A 21,785-nucleotide genomic window follows, 5' to 3' on the forward strand; every position below is an offset into this window, starting at 1 on the left:
ACTGGGAGACAACTTTCCCAACGATGCTATAGGTTGCATACAATATCCTGTATTTTAGTTTCAGGAACATACAATTTGGCAGCAGCATTTTTAAAATCTTGAGCTCCATTTACTACAATTTGAAGCTCAGATATTAATATCACTCTTTACTTCTCCACCAACACCATCATGGGAACCTTTTCCATGGGATGTTTCAAACTAACCGTGGTCAGCTGGAAGGACAAAGTCTGCTTCATGGGAAAGAATATCACATACTTTTTATCTACTTTTGAATTGTCTTGCTGCACCATCAGAAGAGTAGAGAACAAAATCAAAATGACACATGAGCCTTGTCTTTAAATAATTTAAAATGGCTTCATTGCATGCATGCACACTGTTTTTGTTATGGTTCAATGTTGCAATTGACATTAAAATTTGTAATATACTACTGCAGTGAAAATTATAACACTGGGTGAACTCCAGTGAGCCAGCATGATTTAAGACTAATTCTTAATTAAATCATTTTCTGTGAAGTCTTCCAAAATAATTATTGTCTCTTGGGAGTGTTTCTTTTAAAGTTCGCAGTTCACTACAATGTCTTTCAGCATTTTAACTGTGTCAGGAAAGATATTGTAATTGTGTGTAAAACTCACATTTTACTTATTCAATGTCTGTATGTATTTCTTGCTTTACAACTCTGCAATTTCCTGTTCCCCACTTATAATAGGGAATATTTCCATTGAACTCAGTGTCAAAATTTGAAGTTCCACAATGATTGCATTCTTTGTCTACACAATAAATATTATTTGTGCCACATAATATTTGTGGAAGCACTTTGCTTACAGAATTAGGGTAGTATTGAAAATCCTTCCTTAATGACCCTATAAGCAGTTCAGCATTTCCATGACAACTTAATTTTTTTAAAGTACTAGGCAGGAAATTTAAAATATATTGTCGGCTGCTAGGCGGCCAGCATCTTTTTTCGTCAACATTGGAAAAAAAAAACTTCGGCTGCTAGGAAGTATCCAGAACAGCCAACTTTGAAAATAAATTAATTTTATATATGACAATCAATTGCTGTAAGCCGCATTCTTGTAGCACAGCATACCAGGCCACCATCTTTTTTCCCATTATAGTCATTGGTTTTCAAGTTTGAATATAAAAAAATTATTTCGGCAGCCACTACTCTATGACTATAGTAGTAGGTGCCAAATTAAAAACACACAATAGAGGGCAGCCATGTTACTTTTTTACAGTACTAGGTGCCAAATTCAAGACACACACTAGAGGGCAGCCATGTTTTTTTTATAGTACTAGACCAGTATAGTCATATTATGCTTAATTTGTTATGCAGCATGTCTGCCATCTTGGATACCTCTATAATGAAAAAAAAGCTATAGGCATTACCTATGCTTATAAAAATATTTATGTGTTAGTAAAATACTTTAGGTATACGTAGTACTAGTTGGCGAATTCAAACACCTTTTTTTTATGTGTTAAAGACATATGTTCTCTTGTAGTGATATATTTCTATTGTTTTTCCAGTAATTAAATATACAGTGGCAATTACTAAAAAAAGTAATATTATTTATAATATATCACCCATTTTATTAGAAGTATTTTTATTACGTCACATACAGTTGTCATTATTCATAACTAAAAGAATTTTTTTAAAGGAATGTCTTGTGCATATATTGAGAGTATTCTCTCTTATAGTCATTATATTAAATATTCATATATTGCCAATGCGGTGTAGGTTATTCGAGAGAGCTCTCGCTGTGCGGCGAGCCTTGCAGACACGTGGCGACGGCGGCCCCTCCTGTTTTAATAATAACCCAGACGGCCGCCCGCGTAGGGACCACCAGCCAGCAGCGCTCGGAGCCCGTTAGCAAAGCCTTCAATTAAAATTATTTAGATTTACCTCAAGTTAAAATACTTTTTCCACACTTAAAATAATACATGTACCTGTATACAAATGTAATTTCTCCCAAGTTAAAATATTTATTCATGAAGAATGAACTTGGGAATTTCGAAATTTGGGAGCACCGGGAATAAACATCAGCAACAGTCATGTCTGACTCTAACGGAAGATGAGCACTGTCAGGTTGGCGGAAAGCGTTTGCGCAGTGTAGGTGCTCCTCGTGGCGCGGCGGATGCTGCCACAAAGAATTATGTAGATGTAGCTTCCAGTGCCACCGCACTTGCAATTAGTACAATGGCGAATAATTTAGAAAAATACTTGGGTCTACTAAAAAACAGCCTCAACTACTCACAGGATCTTCATAATAATTCGGTAACGTATCTACGTCATTTTGACAAGAATAATACAGATGTTTTCGATAAAATTCGAGAGAATTTACCCGAGAAGGATGTTTTACACGAGTTGAAAATCTGGTATCTGTCAGTAGTGATGAGCTGAAAGTGAATTTTACGGATGTGAAGGATCTCGTTAGCTCGTCACGTGACATGCAACGGGGTTTGGGAAGTTACTTGCGTCAGGCGGATAGTGATACGCGCGAGTCATTGGCCAAGATTCTAGAGCTGTTGAACGCTCTGTCAACTGGCTGTTGCAATAGGAACTTTAGCGAGCTAAAGAATATTTTTCTGACTAAACACAATGAGGCTTTATATATACACAAACACCACTTTGAAGCAATCAAAAATTCTTTGGTCTCTACAAACGAAAAACACTCTGATACGACTGCATACCTAAGGCAGGTTGATGCCACGGATCGCGCGACATTTACAGAGCTTTTAACATTCGTGGGCGAGCAACCAAAGCTTGTAAGTAAGGAAATAGTGTCCGGTATGGAATTTCAGCTTAATACTTTGGTGAGTTCTCTACGCGAAGATAATGCTAAATTTATTAAGGAGTCTCTATCGAGTATTGAGGATAAAGTTGATAATTTCGTTAGTGGAGCTACTTCATGTTCTAAGTTTCCACATACCATTAATCAAAGCTTGAATGCAATGAGAAATTGTCTAGACCTATTGTATAACCTGTTGGGAACGAAGCTAGTGTTCAAACCTGAGAACCAGCCAGCACGGTCACCATCTGTATCGCTTCCGGTTTTAAGAGGTCCATCGGTGAATTTGTCGGGTGTAAGGCCATCTTCAGCTCCGCTCCCGAGCATTACCGTACCGGTGCAGCTTCCCGCTAAACCCGGTGCCACTACTGCGCTTAAAAGGCACTCTTAATGTATAAAAGCCTCTATTTAAGCTCGCATGAGTCAGTCATGGCTTCAGAAGCAAGAAAGCTCCATCACGTCATACAAAACGTTCATGAAAAATATTTGCTAGCCAAACGCGCGCGCCTGGCGTGGGATGCAGTTAATGAACAGGTATTCAAACCGATCACGTCGCGTCTCGAAGGTTCTTCTGCTACCGCAGATAATTTATCGGTTGAGGTGAAAAAAGAATCCGCTACACCTATCGCTAAACCTCTGATTAAAGCTTTCTCTAGCAAAGGTGAAGAAGAAGATGATTTACCACTGATTGCTCGTTCCTGTAAACGCTCCGCTGCGTCACGTGAGCCATTGGGTAAGGAGGCCCGGTCCTACCTAACCGGATTCAATTCCAAGATAAATGATACGACCTACGGAATTTACAAACGCAACAATCGCTGGTTCTTGGGAATTAAGGAAGTTGTTTTCCTACCAGAATTTACTTAGCATAGATGATGAACTAATACAACCTTTGCCTGGATTATATGAGCTATTGTTTTTGAAAGAACATAAGGTGTATTCAGAAGCTGCATTGCATCAATACACAAGCTTGCTGCAGTCTACTAGCGCGTGTTTTAAAAGAAACGATGCTTCATCCAAACGTTATAAAAACACTGATCATGAAAAGTTCGGGCTCATTAAGAAATTTTGTCCTGCCATTGCTTCCCATGAAGGCAGTGGTTTAGTTGAAAAACTAGATTTAAATCATCGAAAGGAATATGTCTACTGGAACTCGGTAAATGAATTATGTGATCGGCTTAGATTATTACTTGCATCGCAACAATCCGGGAACACGAGCCATTCAAATGAAGTATTGGCCATACTAGAAGAACTCATAGAATCTGGCTACATTCAAAAATAAGTAAAAAAAAAAATTTTAAAATGACCGCCCAACACGGTATTGCGCTTGAACCACACAAAAGCGCACGCAAAGTTTTTCCTCAGAGACGTGTAATCACTCATGGTCTCGGCGACCTTTTACAAATTGATTTGGTGGAAATGCAGCCTTATCACCGTGCGAATAAAGGATTCAGATATATATTGGTTGCGATTGATGTTTACTCCAAGCGGGCTTACGTGGCTCCGGTATTGAAGAAAACTGCGGAGCTTGTGGCTTTAGCTATGAAACGTATTCTAAAGGAATCTGGAGGTTTCACTCACGTGCACTCAGAACGCGGTACCGAATTTTATAACAAAAGATTTCAGACATTGATGAAAGAACAGGGAATGAACCATTATTCAACCAACAGCGAGCTGAAGGCCTCGGTTGTTGAACGCTTCATTAGAAGTTTAAAATCGCTTTTGTTTACGGAAATGTCCGGTCAGGGAAACTACAAATGGCTACCGCTCTTACCAAAAGTTATGGCAATATACAATGGCATATTTCATAGGACTATCTGTATGAGCCCCAAAGAGGTGAAAGATAATTCTCTTCTTAAAATTGTTTACAATGTTGTGAAAAAGATAGATCACAGGCGACTTAAAGCTCTTGTAGGTGATCATGTACGGGTCTCAAGAAATAAGAATTTATTTGCAAAAGGTTATTTCGTAAATTGGTCCCACGAGATTTTTAAGGTGATAAAAATACGCAAAACTTACCCTAGAACATACTACTTGTCTGACCTGGATGGTAATGAAGTTAAGGGCAGTTTTTATTCTCAAGAAATTCAAGTGATGAAGTATATAGACACTTATTTAATTAATGAAATCCACAAGCGACTTCCTACACGTCTTCTAGTCAGCTGGAAGGGATTCCCAGAATCAATAAAATCATGGATATCTAGAACCGATGTGGAAGACTGATAGAGTGGTTTTGGAGTGAACCAGCCTTAACAAACTCTAAAGTGGCTGTCTGGACACCCTTGGTATTGGGTGTGACATGTGGTGGACCCTACAGCGCAGATGTTCACCTGTGAAGGGGCTGCGTGGGTCCCCGCAGACACCCATCGGGTTTTTTAGAACATGGTCGTTGTGGTGGGGTGGTGTTGCCGAGAGACGCGGGGACAGGCAGCCGACGGAAGTCTGTTTTTAAAATTAAAGCAGCATGGCGGCGGCGTTATGGATATGTGTCTGTTCTTTTTTTTTTTTTTAACAGTCTTGCATGTTTTAACAAAGTAACATGGATGTGTTGACTACTTAATTTGATGATCCAAATCTGGTGTAAGTTACGTTTGTCTGGAAAACACACGTAATATTTAATCTAATTTGTAGCAATGCGGTACTCGTAAGAGATATTAAAACTGATGTGAGAAAAACACATACATTATTTTTTTTTATTTTTAAAAGAAACGTTACGTAAATGAGACTATCGCAAAAGAAGAAAATATTATTACAAGTTACTTTTGCCTGGTAATAATCAAATTGCAGGTACAGGTAACTCTGTTAATAAAAAACACACACACACACACACACACAAACACACACACACACACACACACAAACACACACACACACAAACACACACTCACAACTTCCTGCCACTTAACTGGAGTAAAAAAATTTTTGTTACACATAATATTTTATTTTTAAATTGAAATGCTATTTTATAATTAACTGAAATAATGCATATACACGTAATATTTAAACAGGTGAATAAATATTTTAACTTGGGAGAAATTACATTTGTATACCGGTACACGTAATATTTTAAGTGTGGAAAAAGTATTTTAACTTGAGGTAAATATAAATAATATAAATTGAAGGCTTTGCTAACGGGCTCCGAGCGCTGCTGGCTGGTGGTCCCTACGCGGGCGGCCGTCTGAGTTATTATTAAAACAGGAGGGGCCGCCGTCGCCACGTGTCTGCAAGGCTCGCGGCACAGCGAGAGCTCTCTCGGATAACCTACACAGCATTGGCAATATAAAAATTAAATATAATGACTATAAGAGAGAATACTCTCTATATATGCACAAGGCATGCCTTTAAAAAAATTCTTTTAGTTATGAATTATGACCACTGTGTGTGACGTAATAAGACTACTTCTAATAAAATGGGTGATATATTATAAATAATATTACTTTTTTTTAGTAATTGCCACTGTATATTTAAATACTGGAAAAACAATAGAAATATATCACTACAAGAGAACATATGTCTTTAACACATAAAAAAAACTGTGTTTGAATTCGCAGACTAGTACTGCATGTATCTAAAGTATTTTATTAACACATAAATATTGCTATAAGCATAGGTAATGCCTATTGTTCTTTTTCCCTTTATTAAGTACTTGAGGAGACCAGTACTTTATATTGGGTTCATGCAGAAGAAATGTTACAATTTGTCACTTTGCGCCAATTTCAACAACCTGATGGCTTTTTTATTGTAGGCCTAATTACTACATTATTAATATTATTTCTAGTAGTGAACTAATGACATAAAATAAAAAAAAGTTAAATTTCAAGACTAAACAGCACAATTAAAAAAAAAATTGAAATCCTGCACAACCTTTTGTTACAGTTGAAGTAGACATGCAATGGAACAGTACCAGTCAATGAGAAATAATTGGCAGAATTTGCATTTTGTGAGTACTTTTTCCCTAATAGCTGGACAATTATAAAATAATGTTCAACTGTACAACATACAGTACCTACAGTTTTTTCATATAGTCAAGAATGTTTGTTTGAACTTTTCTTTGAGAAATGTCTTTCATAACTTTTTGCAATGCTGATACCCACATGCTTTTGGGTACTCATAACTTCTACAGGTAGGCCTACCTCAATATGCTGCCGTAATACACTAAATATAAAAATATAAACTAGTTATCCACGTCGTCACGTCGCCATTCAACAAGCTTCATGAAAAGTCACAAAATGTTCACTAGCGTCGGAAACTGTGTGCCACTAGATCTGTTAAATAAATGTTGTATACGTATTACATTTGTGTACGATTGGGAAAGATGTCAATCTGAAATGATGTTTACAAACAAATTATCGGTTACGTCATCGTAACAGAAAACAAACGGTAACAAAAAACGCATTAGTTGTCGTTGGCCATCGTATAATCCATGTTTTATGTACCTAGCCAGATATGGCCACCATCGGCCAATATCCATTGCTACAAATTCAAACGCCAAAATACACATTTTGTAGGATAATTATTATAATTGAATCGTTTTTTTCTTAATTGAAAGTTAAGCGTTTTTTATTTATAACTCTTGATTATTCCGCATTAAATGTTATGTTGCTACACCAATCACACAAAAAACATACATTTTTTAATTCGAATGTAATTTCTATCCGCACGGTTACCAGCACTGCTACTGCTATTTTACTCAACGAAATAAAGAAAGCGTCTGTAAATAATTTCCACAAGACCTGTCGTTTAACAAAGCTATAGAATTGTGAACGAAATGAGAAAATGTTTAATATTTTGTGTATAAATATCGGCAAAATGATACGTATTAACAAGAAATACAGTCCAGGGCTTTGAAAAACGTACGTTATATATTTATTATGCCTATTAATTTGCATGGCGTTTCAAGGGACCGGCGGCTTTATACGTTATACTGGATTGTACGTTAACAAGAGGGGCGTACTAGAGAGAATTTTCTGTACTACTATAGTCATAGAGTAGTGGCTGCTAAAATAATGTTTTTATATTCAATCTTGAAAACCAATGACTATAATGAGAAAAAAGATGGCGGCTTGGAATGCTCTGCTACAAAATGGCGGCCTGGTATGCTGTGCTACAAGATGCAGCTTACAGCAATTGATTGTCATATATAAAATAAATTTATTTTCAAAGTTGGCTGTTCTGGATACTTCCTAGTAGCAGAAGTTATTTTTTTTCAATGTTCACGAAAAAAAGATGCTGGCCGCCCACCAGCCGACAATATAATTTAAATTTCCCGCCTAATACTTTAAAAAAATTAACATGGCGGCCGCCTCGCAGCCGTCATTATGTTTTAAATTTTCCACCTAGTACTTTAAAAAATTAACAACGCGGCCGACTAGCAGCCGATGCGGCTTGTTTAAATTTCCCACCTAGTAGTATAAAAAAATTAACATGGTGGCTGCCTAGCAGCCGATGCGGCTTGTTTAAATTTCCCGCCTAGTTCTATAAAAAAATTAACATGGCGGCCGCCTAGCAGCCGATGTGGCTTGTTTAAATTTCCCGCCTAGTACTATAAAAAAATTAACATGGCGGCCGCCTCGCAGCCGACAATATGTTTTAAATTTTCCACCTAATACTTTAAAAAATTTACAACGCGGCCGACTATCAGCAGATGCGGCTTGTTTAAATTTCCCGCCTAGTACTATAAAAAAATTAACATGGTGGCCGCCTAGCAGCCGATGTGGCTTGTTGAAATTTCCTGCCTAGAACTATAAAAAAATGAACATGGCGGCCGCCTAGCAGCCGATGCAGCTTGTTTAAATTTCCCGCCTAGTACTTTAAAAAAAATAACATGGTGGCCGCCTAACAGCCGACAATATATTTTAAATTTCCCGCTTAGTACTTAAAAAAAATTAACATGGCGTACTACATACATATGTTTTTTAAACTTCCACAACACAAAAAAAAATTATAGGCATATATACATCATCTTAAATTATAATTTCCAACTGGCCTCGTGGCTGTGTGGTTAGCATTTCTGACTACCAATCCAATTGTAGACGGATTGAATCCCCGCCGCCGCGATACCTTCCATTTTTGTACAGTAAGTCCTCTATTTACGTCGTACCGATTTACGTCGTTTCGGATTAACGTCGCTAATGTTTGAGTACTCATGTTTCAATTTAAGTTGTCGCCGATTCACAATAACGTCGTTTACAATGACCGTAAATCTTTATTTTAACCAAAACACCGTATATAATTCGTTTATAATTCTTTGTTTCCTTCGGAAGTTAATTTATGCTATGTAGCGTAAGCTACACGTTCACCACCTTATCTTATCATACATCATGAGGGACGCTTCCTGCTCTCCGCGCGGTGATGCAATACTACCAGCCCGCCCGCTCGGCCACCCACGTATCTCGCACGTAGAAGTGTTATCTACTTCCCGCAACAACACAGCATTTTCTCCTACCCCTTTTCGTCCAACTCCTTGGCACTTCAGTAGAGGTGTAAAAGTAACTAAAAAAAGTGTACCCGTATGTATTCGTTACTATAACAATTAGTACTCGTTACTTTCGTATCGTTACTCGTTACTTCTGATACCGCATAACATGCTATGTTATGTAACAGCAACGAATCGAGTCGTATTTCGTACGCGTACAGTATGACGTCGCGTAAATAATAATAAATCAAATATAAACAATTAAAAGTATTTGATAATTAACAGCTTTTGTTAACCAAGAAACAATAAAATCTCATTAGAGCAGCTTTATTATAATATCTCTTTTAAGATAAGAACAAAAAACGTGAAAATACGCGATAATAAAAAACAAAAACATACATATTTATAATTCGTAAAAAATACTTTCTTACGTTGTTTCTGTTCCAATCTCAAACTTTGTCTACACACACAATACCTTTAATAAACAGTAAAAAACTTGGACGACGAATTTCCAAATTATACTTTTCTTTATAAACAAACATCGTTCTTTGTAACGAATAAGCGCGCGCATGCGTAAAACATACGAAAAATGCGAGTAACGAAATGCATTCGTGTGTAACGTTTCGTTACTCGTTACTAGATGCCGCACCCGTTACTCAGTAACGAATACATACGGTTTGCTACAGCTCTACACTTCAGTCGCTATGATATCATTGAGTTGGCCGGAGTTTTAAACGTGCCGTTGTTAACTTTATCGTGATTAAATGCGTTTGTAGTAGGCCTACAGTATTAGCTCACTGCAATTTATGATTTTTTTTCATAAGATGTCTTCCAAACGACTATATATCTGTTTTTATATTTCAATCAATAAAGGTAATAAAGCAGCTGGTTAAATAACCATTCTATAAAGCTGAGAAGTATTAGTTGGACTTGTTTCCCACGCTGTGGGTTGTAATTTGCTGATAAAATTGCCCGTTGTCACGTCTGTATGCCAGCGCTTCCGGCCGACCTTGGGCCGTGGTCGGCCGGTGGCATGAAACATGGCTCATTTTGCGTCGTTTCTATTTACGTCGCGGTTTTCAGGAACGTAACCTCGACGTAAACCGAGGACTTACTGTACTTGTAAAAATAAATGTGGCGTACGACACTAGCGCTCCCTAGCTTCCTAAATTAGAACCAAGATGCCGTCGCCCGTGCAGACGATGCACCACGTGACGTTAAAAACCACCTGAGGATTCCCTCCACGTGGCAGCCGGCTTCATGGTGCCACGCCCACCTGCTGCCACGCCCACCCGGACAGATGGTACCACACCAACCTGTTGGAGTGCCACACTCCACCTGTTTGATTGTTTACTGTGCCCCTCCACGTGGCTCCCAGCCACGTGGTGCCACACCCACCTGCATCCACGCCCACCCGGACACATGGTACCACGCCAACCTGTTGGAGTGCCACACCCCACCTGTTTGATTGTTTACTGTGCCCCTCCACGTGGCTCCCGGCCACGTGGTGCCACACCCACCTGTTTGATTGTTTAATGTGCCCCAGAATCTGTCTGCTCCCCCTACTCCAATTTTTAATATTTTTCCTGATTTAATATTAAATATTAAAATATGCAACTATGTCCCACTTAATTGTGGCCTGACCCTATTACAAACATAAGAACTAAATCTTTACAAAAGGATTTCCAAAATATGCTGAAATAATTGTGAATGAACAGTAAATTTATAGTTTAATGGCTGATGATAGTTGTGATTCTGAACACTACAGAACTTCGTCTTCCACCCTGAAAACAGCATTTGGAAATTTATACTGGTTTCTGAGAAATTAGGCCTAACGTTTATAGGTGTATTAACGTCAGAGTATTAAAAGCCCCATGTATTTAAGAAAAGCAACCTAAGACGAACAAAGCATCTTCAACATTCCTCAATATTGCCTTTGATTAACTTGGGATTCACTGAATTATGTAATTAACATTTTTACTTATGTATCTTCGTAATGCCACGGTTATAACGAACTTATTTTTTCAACTTAATTAAAAACCAAAGTTACACGAAGGCAAATATTTGGTGTGTTGAAAAGGATTTCCACACAGTAGGCTTCTCTGTGTATCTTGTCAAGTGTGCTATTTAATTAATAATGAATATAGTTTCCTACATAACTTAACGGACATTTTCATGATTGGAACTATAAAGACAGGGTAATATAGGTAGCCTGCAGCAACGCGGCCGCCGATAGTGACGTTAATACACATGCTTTAATAGCATAGCCAAGACTGTTTCCACGAGATAATGCCCTAATCATTGTCGCTACCCTACTGTTTTCTTGATACTAACTGCCAAATGATCCTGTGGTTCTCCAGAGATGGATACCTAATAATTATTTCTGCTTAGATTTGTACATTACTGTGCTTTATTTATCCCTAATGTTTGTTATTTCAAGCATCAAGCATCAAGGATATTTGAAAGTATTTTGAAGTTTATGATTTGCAATGTTTGTTGACATTCATAAATACTGCACCAATAAATGATTCATTGGTAAGTATTGGTGTCACGTTGTTATAACTGCCTGAGCAATGACTGATGCATTGGTATCACACTAACATAACCTCCCATGCAATAAATTAAGCATTGGCAAGTGTTGGCATCAAACGCTCACCAGCTGCACTTGCATGATGTTGGATGTGTCTGGCTTGTTAACAGACATCATGCGAGCAGCCTGTAGTTCCGTCAGCAGAAAGTCCAGCAGCAAGAGGCGATTCTCTCTCGTGTGCAGTCGCTCACTCATGTGGCCTTCCATCAGGAATGAATAGCCACAACCTTCACACACAAATATTGACAAACTTTGGCAAAAAAAAAAAACCCTTTTAAAAATGTGAGCCTCCCCATAGTAATAATATTTCTATCAATTTTTACACTCTCAAAATATATCAAAACAAATTCTAAAAGTTCCATATCACGTATCCAATTTCATTCCTTGATCCTGATGGTGTGATCCTGTATAACTTGATCCTGTGGTACATGATGCTTGCTATTTTAATTTAGTACTTGAAAGATCCTTGACAAAAAATCTTTTGATGTAACAATGAATTATGATCCTAAAACATATGTAAAAGAAAACAAATTACACAAGACCTGTGACATAATTTGTTTGTATTGTGAAATTCGAGATTTTATGTCCAGGATCTTTCAATGTACTAAATTAAACAGTAATCATCATGTACTACAGGATCAATACATTCAGGATCATGTCATCAGGATAAAGGAATAAACTTGGATATATAATATGGAATGATTAACCCAAACAAAGAATGGTTTTAAACAATTATTATCACAGTAACGGCTATTCAGTCAGGCACGTTCTGGACCACAGCAGTGCCTTATTAGCAACTGTAACAGATTACTGAACGTCAGTATGTACGTACTTAATGAAAATATCAAAGAAAAATTAATATACAGTATAATGATAAGTAAAACAAGTTGGAATAGCTGCTTTAAGGAAAGAAAAATACACATTAGCATAACTCAAAGTGGCCAAAGAAGGAAAAAAATATTGGAATCTACCCAAAAAAATCTGCATGCAAGCTGTACAATCAGTACTGAAAAACGGAATGTGCAGAAAAGAAGAATACTGGAATAAATAACTCTGACCTATGTTTTTTAGATGTCTTTACATCTTGTCGACAAACTCATTTGACAATGGCCTATCGTAAGAACTCAGATCCAGAATCTTTCAAGATGCAAGTCAGTGTCTTACAACTGCGCCAACTCGCATCTGCATACACCCACAAACAGATTTTCTACCTTGTGTATCAGCAAGGATTGGTATATAATGTTTATGGTTCCACAGAAGACTTTTAAGTTTGAAAGTAACAAATTCGACTACATCTGCTGCTGATGTAGTTGAAAGCAACTAGGTATGTACTGGAAAAAAGATGACAGCTGTTTGAAGCTGAAAATTTTTTCCTTTGTACATAAAACAGCCTGTTTAAATGCAAACAAGGATAACACAATTTACTACAAATAAAGTTAGCTAACCACAAGGGAGATGTGTGAATCTTACCGTTCTGTTCACAATCTACAAATAATTTAATATAGTACTAACAAAGTAAACTTATTATATTTCTTATCCTAGAGAAAACAAAAATTATAACTATATGGATACCATTATGCTGTAAGGAACTACTAACAGTTTTTTTTTTTTTATTATTTTGAACACTGGTTTGAATAATATATATTAATACTCCTTGATTACTTTGAAAAGGAATCAATATTGAAAATAATGATGTGTATTCACGTGGCTGTAGTTTAGATATAGTACAATTTTAATTGTAAGGCATTGTAAAAATGGGCCAAGAAAAGTGTTTTTGTAGTCAATCTCTGACTGCATAAATGTGTCCAAATTTCATACATTCTCCTGGACTAACAGTGGGTTACAAAAATAAAAAGCCAAAAATGGCCTTACCTATTTCCTTGAGAAAGCTGCTTACTTCCAGAAGAAAAGAGCTTGAGTCATCTGGACTACTGATTGCATTCACGTGTTCTTCTAACTTGCACAAGACTTTCAGCTCTTTGGATAACCATTCCACCAGCTCCGTGTATTCCACAGACTTGGGGCCCCCTTCCAGGGCTTTCTCCAGCCCCCCTTCATCCAGCATTGGCCCAGCATACCTTCGGGGTAACATGCAGAAACATTACCTTGAGTCATACTGGTCTGTAATAACAGTGATCTTTCTAAAACTAATTCATGAAATATATTTAGTGAGTACATTACTGCTAATTTTCTACTTTAATCAGAAACTAGTTGATGCACCCCTGCTTCGCTACGGCAGACTGCAGGCAGAACACTCTCGCACTGTTCCATTGTATATATGCCCCTCCTCGTGGGTACGCCACTGCAGTGTCTTGAGTGATGATAATGACAATAAGATCCAAATTTTGAAAATCAACTTACGTAACAAAAAATTTATTACAACTAATATAACCAGGAAGAACCATAAACCAAAGAAACCATATAGGATTCACTAGTTTTGTAAGGGCCTTCAAATTAACATTTATTTAATCATCAATACATTGTCAGTACAATGGCAAAGATACAGAAATACTGGATTAAGATCCTAACATGAATGAGGCATAAATAATGCAGAAGTCATTGCCATGGAGACAAATAAATCATCGGCCATGCAATAGCAGTTGCCAGGAGATGTAGAAATCATTGTCAAAAATGCAAAAGCCATTGCCATAAAGAACCAAAAAAATATGGTCAAAAATAACTTTAAAAAAAATCTCTTTCAGGTGCAAATTGATTCTGCCTGGAGAATCAAGGAAAGTTAAATAACTTAGAAACATGCATGTGTCATATAAATAGGACCATGGTAGCTCGGGCATATAAACTTCATTTTAATTTTGTAAATATTGTACTATACGAAGCCTAAATTGTAAATTTTATTGGAATTTTATTAGCTTTTGTAGTACACTTTTTTATGTTTTAATTTGTATAATTTTAGTCTGAGTGCATGCTAGCAAGCTAGCTTCATTTTAGTTTAGGTTTTTAGATATTTATGGTTATTTGTATTATACAGTCAATTCATTCTTTTTGTATATTCAGAATACAGTTATAAGATTTTTATTTTTTTTATTTTGGGATTTTGGCATTATAATTAACATTATAACCTTCAATTCTGCTAATCTGATTTTGCCCCTTCATCAACTTTAATATCTTTTAATAATTTGGTTTTGAGGACATCCCTTTGGTGGGACAGCATGTTTAAGATTACGTGGATATTTAAGATTTGGTTAATATTTATTAAAAAAATATTGAAACATGAAGACTCTGCTTCTAGCGGGGTGTTTGAGTTGTGTTCTCTAGCTCTGGTAGCAAGTAGTGTCCACAATAAATAAAATCGTTGTAACAGGAGAAGCAGGATGGAGCAGGCCGGCGAACAAGTTGTAGAGAACAGATTACAGGTACACGAGAGATGAACGGGTTCGGAAGACATAAAGATGGATGCACTAGCTTTGGGTGAGGGAGAGGGACAAACTTGAGAGAAAGGTGATAGGGGCGAATGGAGTATGCTAGTTAGAGTGAGTTTAAAGAAATTTTAATTGAGATGGAACTTCCTAGCCAATGGGCTGATTCCAAACTGAAATAATTTTCAATTTTAAAAACCCACAAAATAATCAATAGAATTTTTTTTTCATTTCTGTGCTTTTTAAACACACCTGTGAGTTTTTTTGTTTAATAAGTTTGTTAACCAGTAGTGCGAGCCACTCTGAAGAGAAGGAACTGGATAAGTTGCATTTAACAGATGATTCCAACCCCAGTCTGGATCAGACCAGCTTCTCCAGGCTGAGTACTGTACACACATATCGCAACAGACAGAGCACAAGCAAGACTTCATCCAATACAGGTGAGCACAACTGTCCTTACATAGCCTAGGTGCTAATGAAAAGGGAAGAGAAAAAATTACAATGCCCTTAAGGATAAGGATTCATGAATCTCTCTCTATTGTGATAATACTAATTATCTCAGAACACTGAAACTTTAGTTTAACTATTTTTCAGTGTTTATTTATAGGTCTTTCAGTTGTAATTATCTTTAGGGTTTATTTATTTCTCTATGTTTAATGTTGTGCAAAGATATGTGACTAAGAGAAGGTGATTTTGTCTATGGATCGGCGGATCTTTTAAAAAATGGAAAGGAGTGTGGATTGTTAACGATATAAGTTTGAGAGAATAAAATGAAGAAGGAAGTTTTAGTGGCTGGTATCAGCTATATTATCAGCTGATAGTTCACTGAATAAGTGAACTGTTGTGCCCCTGAGCCAGGGCGAATGCTATGGTAATATTTAATTACCGGGGCTACTTTTATCTGCTGAAATATAAGGTACCAAAAGTCTAATGTATCCAGTACTGAAGTTTTGTGTTCGGTGAGCCCCTCCTATTAACTGTTTCGGCATAGTAATTTATTTTTCTGGTTTTCATTATGGCACAACATAATTATTTTGAATTACGCCTAGTGGTCCCGATTTAAAGACTCTTGTGTACTCCGAAGTAACTGAGCTAGTTAATTTTTTTTATTCACTTTAAATACTATTATTTATCACAAATGAACTTTTGATTTTGGTTGTGCCCAACATAACTTTATAGATAAATTATATTTTATTTGATTTCTAATGAGTCATGGATAAGCAACCTAGTTTCTCAGTGTCGAAATAGGTAACCTTGGGCATAAGCCGCAATGGAAAGTTACTTATAGCATAGTAAACATTTATAATTAATATAGTAATGTTAAAGTGTGGCGCCCATATAAACTTAATATAGTAACTATAATTCCTATCATATAAGTAAATACAATTATAGAGTCTTCGAAACACATAAGAGGTTACCCTATAATATTAGTATAAATTACAGAGTGTCGACCGTACGTGGGGCCCGATATTTTGTCAGTAATTTTTGTTGAGTATAATCATGAATACCAGAGGAAGGTGTCATAACCGAGGCAATACCGGATCTAGGGACAGCAGCATGTCCGAGGACAGAGAGACAATTCCTATTCTGGTAACACAAGAGATAGAGGGAAACGAATCTAATCAGCCCACGGAACACTTGGAAACTATCTCAGTTTTAGTTCCTACTCCTAGTGGCAATATTGACTTAAATAACTTGCTCCAGGGACTCATGGACAGGTTAGATGCCAACGCTGCTGAATTGAATGCCAAATTAGACTCTAACACTGCCAAATTAGACTCTAATACTGCCAGGTTAGATGTCAACGCTGCTGAAACCAGTGCCAGGCTAGATTCTTATACTGCACAACTGACTGGCATACAGCAAAGTATCCTCAGCTTCGAGAGTAACCTCAAGTTAGAGCTGCAGTAAGTTAGGGAGTCAGTATCAGTTGTAACCAACCGGATAACGATACTAGAGTTGAACACTGATCAGAAATTAGCCCAGCTTCAGAGTCAATGCCAAGACACCACACAGAAGATACAAAAGGAGTTATGCAGTGTGTCAGAACGCTTAGAACAAGTGGCCCAACAGGCTGCACAAAACCTCTGCAGTTTGGACAACACTAGTCAACAGGTGCACGAACAAATGGCACAAATTTCACACAAAACGGACGAACTAGGACACCAACTAGAACAGCGAGTAGGTAATCTGGAAAATCGCATGCTTACCCTCAGGTTGGACAACCTGATGGATAGACCCATCACTACCGCAGTTACGCCCATAGCTATCCCTAGTAACGTGCCAGAGACTGCTTCACCAGTTACTACACCACATGCAGCACATTCTAGCCTTTCTCCTGCACTTGACCAAGTGGCCATTATGCACCACCCGGCCAGACAGTGGTCAGAGGCCATGCCTCGTTTCGCAGGTGGGGAAAATGAAAACCCCATGCGGTTTTTAAAAAAATTTGAGGAGTATTCAGCCATGTTTAAGCTGAATGACGAGGAGAAATTAAAATGCCTGAATACTGCCCTCCGCGAACATGCGTATTACTGGTGGGAAGTAATACAAACTTCGACCCACACATACGCAGATTTCCAAACTCAATTCAAGCAGAAGTTCTGGAGTGTGCGAATACAGGGCCACTTAAGAGCCAGGCTGCATGGGGAAAAATTCGACTATAAAAAACACAAGTCTCTGGAAGCCTATCTCTCGAGCATGTTCGAACGTACCAGATACTTAGACCTACCAATGAATGATGAGGAATTTATTTCCATGTTTCTTGGACAACTACCCTACAAGTACCAGTTACAGCTAACTGGTAGGAATTTTTTGAATATTACCGAGTTTAGAGAACAGTTACTGGCATTCGCCAGGCTAGAGCAGCAGGGGCGGATTAATACCACTGAACCAGAAAAGGCACAAGCTCAGAAATCACCTCCGCTTTACCAACAGTGGCAGCGCGGCGGGGAACAGCCCAAAATACGAGTCAACACCGCCAAATGGAAGTTTCACCACACCGGTAAATGGAACAACCGGCAGAATCGAATACATAACTCGAACTTCTGGAGCGGGAAATGGAGTCGTCCCGGTGGTGACGAGTACGAGCCGAGCCACCATGAACAACCCCGTAACAAGAGGTCGCAACACGAAGAACAACGGCTTCCCAGGTACGAGTACCCAGAGCGACCAAGATCACCACGTCAAGGGTACCAGGACCGATTGCCAAGATCACCGGAGCAGCAGCAACAGCTAGTGTTCCCTCCCAGTGGAGCTGAAACCGTCCAGTCAGCGAACACCACGACGAGTTTCCCCACTCACAACTTCCCCTCGTCCACGTCAAAGTACCAACACGGATACTTTGCGCGGCAATCACCAATCCCTCCCAACAGCAGCCAGATGCAGCAGCAGGCCAGCTCAGCATCAAACGCCGCCTTGGCTAGCACAGCCAATGTGACGGCGTTAAACTAGCAAGGATTAGTGGTGATACGCCCCGATCATTAGTCCAGGGACCAGACATGGGGGTAAATGATTACCAACAGTTAATCCTGTGGAGCGGCAGACCAGCGTACACCCCTCATGAAGCCATATGCCTGGTTCGGTCGGAGGCGATACCCAACCAATATTTACCCATCTGCGACGAGAATCCGGATCAGGATAAACTTCCTAGCAGGGAAGAAATTGAGGATTTAATTAGAGCAAAGCTACACCTAGAAGCCAGGAATAGACAGAAGCGGAAAACCAGGCGCAAGCTACACCGTTTTAAGGTCGGTGACCTTGTGCTGTTAAGGACTGCGCCAACAAGCAACAAGTGGGCGAATGTAACGAAGAAGTTATTCCTACTCTACAGTGGACCCTACGAGATTCTCCAGGTACATCGGGAGAACTGTTACACCTTAAAGGAAGTGTCAACAGGTATCAATGTGGGAAACTACAACATTAATCATTTAAGGGCCTACCACACACCAGTGGTGCAAAATATATAAAATCAGAGTATACAAAATAGTTAGCTGTATGTATACTGTACTGTTATTGTGCCTAGAATTATTAATAAGATTTATGTGTAACTGTGAATTTATACCGGAAGGTTATGGTGTTAGTCAGCTGAGTTATTTTTTTTTTAATTTTGTGAACTCAGTTGATTTCGGCTAGGTGAAGCGTAGTCTTCCTAGCATTTATGTGGTTCAGTACGAGAGTAAATGCTCTTGTCCTTAGGCAGAGACCTAGAGGATGTACTGTGAACCTGGTGTACTGTATGTACATGTTTATTGGCAGCACCTAATAGTTCGGTTCACACACACGAATTAAGTAATTTTAATGTACACTGTCAGTACAGGCTGTATATTGGTGCTAATGTATACCTAGGCAATGTTCTGTTGTAAACACAGACACCCTGACACACTGTGTGTAAACAAACAAGAAAGCACTGTAGAAATAGAAAATAATGGCTTACCTTGTTATGATCCAGGCTACAGCTTTTTTTTTACCTACCTATTTCCTAGGCATTCCTCATTTCTAACACTTTTCAATCAGTAGTAAATCATGCTGACTAGGATTGTAATCCCACAGGATTACCCTATCTAAGTGGATATTTACTTCATCCACAACTTCCTAGATATCACACCTGAAGAAAGAATTAGCTATATAGCTGGCTAGAGAGATCACCTTCACTTCTCTTTAGATTAATTTTGACAAGAAAGAAAAATGCACATTAATCATTGAATTTCACTTGTTTACATCATACAGATAGCACTCAGTTTGGTAATTCACTGTCTATTTCTTGATGTGAAAAGATTCTTCAGTGATGAGTGTAGAATGTTATTATTTGTTAATTGACAAAATATTATTAAATATCTGTGAGGTAATTAATAACAATGCTAAAAAGCTAGTGATGTGAAAATGTGATTTAATGTTGTTTTATGGGAGACCAAATGAAACAATTATGATTACTAAATATAATCAGAAATAACTGTAAAATATTAGAATATGTGCATATCAATGTTAATGGCCAGGAATGTGCTATTCCTATATACCAGCAAGTCATTTATGAAGTTCTAGTAATCACTGTAAATATTTATTTAATATGTGCATATCAATGTTATTGTGTTTGAAGTTTAATTATGTGTTCCTGCACTGAAGTTTCGTTAATGTTTCTAAGAACAAGTTGATTGTAAATATAATATATATATATCATAATGAAACAAATGTTTATTGTTATAGGCAGAATTCCAGAAAATGTTATTATTTCTGCCACAAAATTAATGTACTAACATAATAATGTTTAATAATGAAGTTTAACAAACAACTATTTCAATTGATGGTATGATACCAATTGTAATAAAACAAAACTTTCTTTGGCTGGGTTAAAATTAATTATTTTCAGCCAAAATAACTAAATAGTTATCTATTGTTGTAGACAAGTAAAAATTATCACATTTATGTACACAGCATTTTATCATGAACATGGAAAAAAATACCCAGTCTCAACAATAGTCCACATCTGATTTCCACTATATTATGTAGTTGTATGCTTATTTTATTTAATATTTTTGGTTAATATGAGTTGTGTCAAATTATGTGTGTTTAATTTAAGATTTTAAATTTTTAATAAGTAGGCCTATTTTAAACCAAGGTTGCTTACCCATTATTTAAGGTTAGTTAGGGTAGCAAGTAAAGAAGAATTTTTACGTTCCGGTGTCTGCAGCGAATGGAGAATAAACTGTACGAGGTAGTTCACTTGGACGCTTAAAGTTAAAAAGCGCGGGTGTATTTAGAGGCTAATATATAACAGTTTAATGAGTGTTTATAGTGTACACGAGTGCGCGGACGAACTACGGACCGAGATGAATTCTTCTTGATCCTCGTCTACTGCATGGGGTAGTAGCATCAGCAGTGACAGCGTCCACCACATCTGTCAGGCTTTGGGCATGACGTCCCACCGCAGGCCTGGGGTGGAGCGGCCGAGAGGTATATCCAGGCATGGGTTGTCTGGAATGGCTGCCTCAGTCCTCGCTAGCCTGGATCACGATGTCAATGTGGTGACATCAGTGGTTGTCATTGACTTGGACGGCGTCCCGGTCAACAGCGTCCAGCGACGGCGTGTATCTGCACATTGAGCGGTATTGCTTAGTACCCGCCACACAACACTTGTTGATAGCAGCCTCGTAATTCCCTGCAGAATCAACTCCTACCTTGTAACCAGCGGCAGAACGAGTTTTCTTCTTTGTTCCCGAGACCTTCAGCGAGGTAATAGACACCTCGATTCACGACGCCGGGTGTTTGTTTACCAGACACTTGTTGATAGCAGCTGCCTGCTCCCAGGATGAAGAAATATGGTGTGAGCCGTTACGATTCTCAACTGTCACGAAACTCAGTGTTACCAACTTTTGGCAAATGTCAAGTTTCAGTGTTTGAATTTGAAATTATGGTACGACCTAAATTAAACCAAATTTAAGGTAATTTTGGTGTGAATTAAGGCCGAGAGCGGCATCTGTGATAATACTAATTATCTCAGAACACTGAAACTTTAGTTTAACTATTTTTCAGTGTTTATTTATAGGTCTTTCAGTTGTAATTATCTTTAGGGTTTATTTATTTCTCTATGTTTAATGTTGTGCAAAGATATGTGACTAAGAGAA

At 37.9% G+C, this 21,785-nt stretch overlaps 1 protein-coding gene across 1 annotated transcript in view; it reads right to left on the minus strand.

Moving 5' to 3' along the window:
* The window catches only part of LOC134534760 (protein FAM98A), a 43,107-nt gene that overhangs the window by 17,626 nt on the left and 3,696 nt on the right, over window positions 1-21,785 (minus strand). The window contains exons 2-3 of the mRNA XM_063373297.1: window positions 13,661-13,866; window positions 11,855-12,015 (exon numbers count right to left, since the gene is read on the minus strand). Of these exons, the coding sequence (XP_063229367.1) occupies window positions 11,855-12,015; window positions 13,661-13,866 (367 nt within the window). The remainder of the gene's footprint in view (window positions 1-11,854; window positions 12,016-13,660; window positions 13,867-21,785) is intronic.

The sequence above is a fragment of the Bacillus rossius genome, chromosome 8 (genome assembly GCF_032445375.1).
Source record: "Bacillus rossius redtenbacheri isolate Brsri chromosome 8, Brsri_v3, whole genome shotgun sequence".
In the NCBI taxonomy this organism is placed as follows: Eukaryota; Metazoa; Arthropoda; class Insecta; order Phasmatodea; family Bacillidae; genus Bacillus; species Bacillus rossius.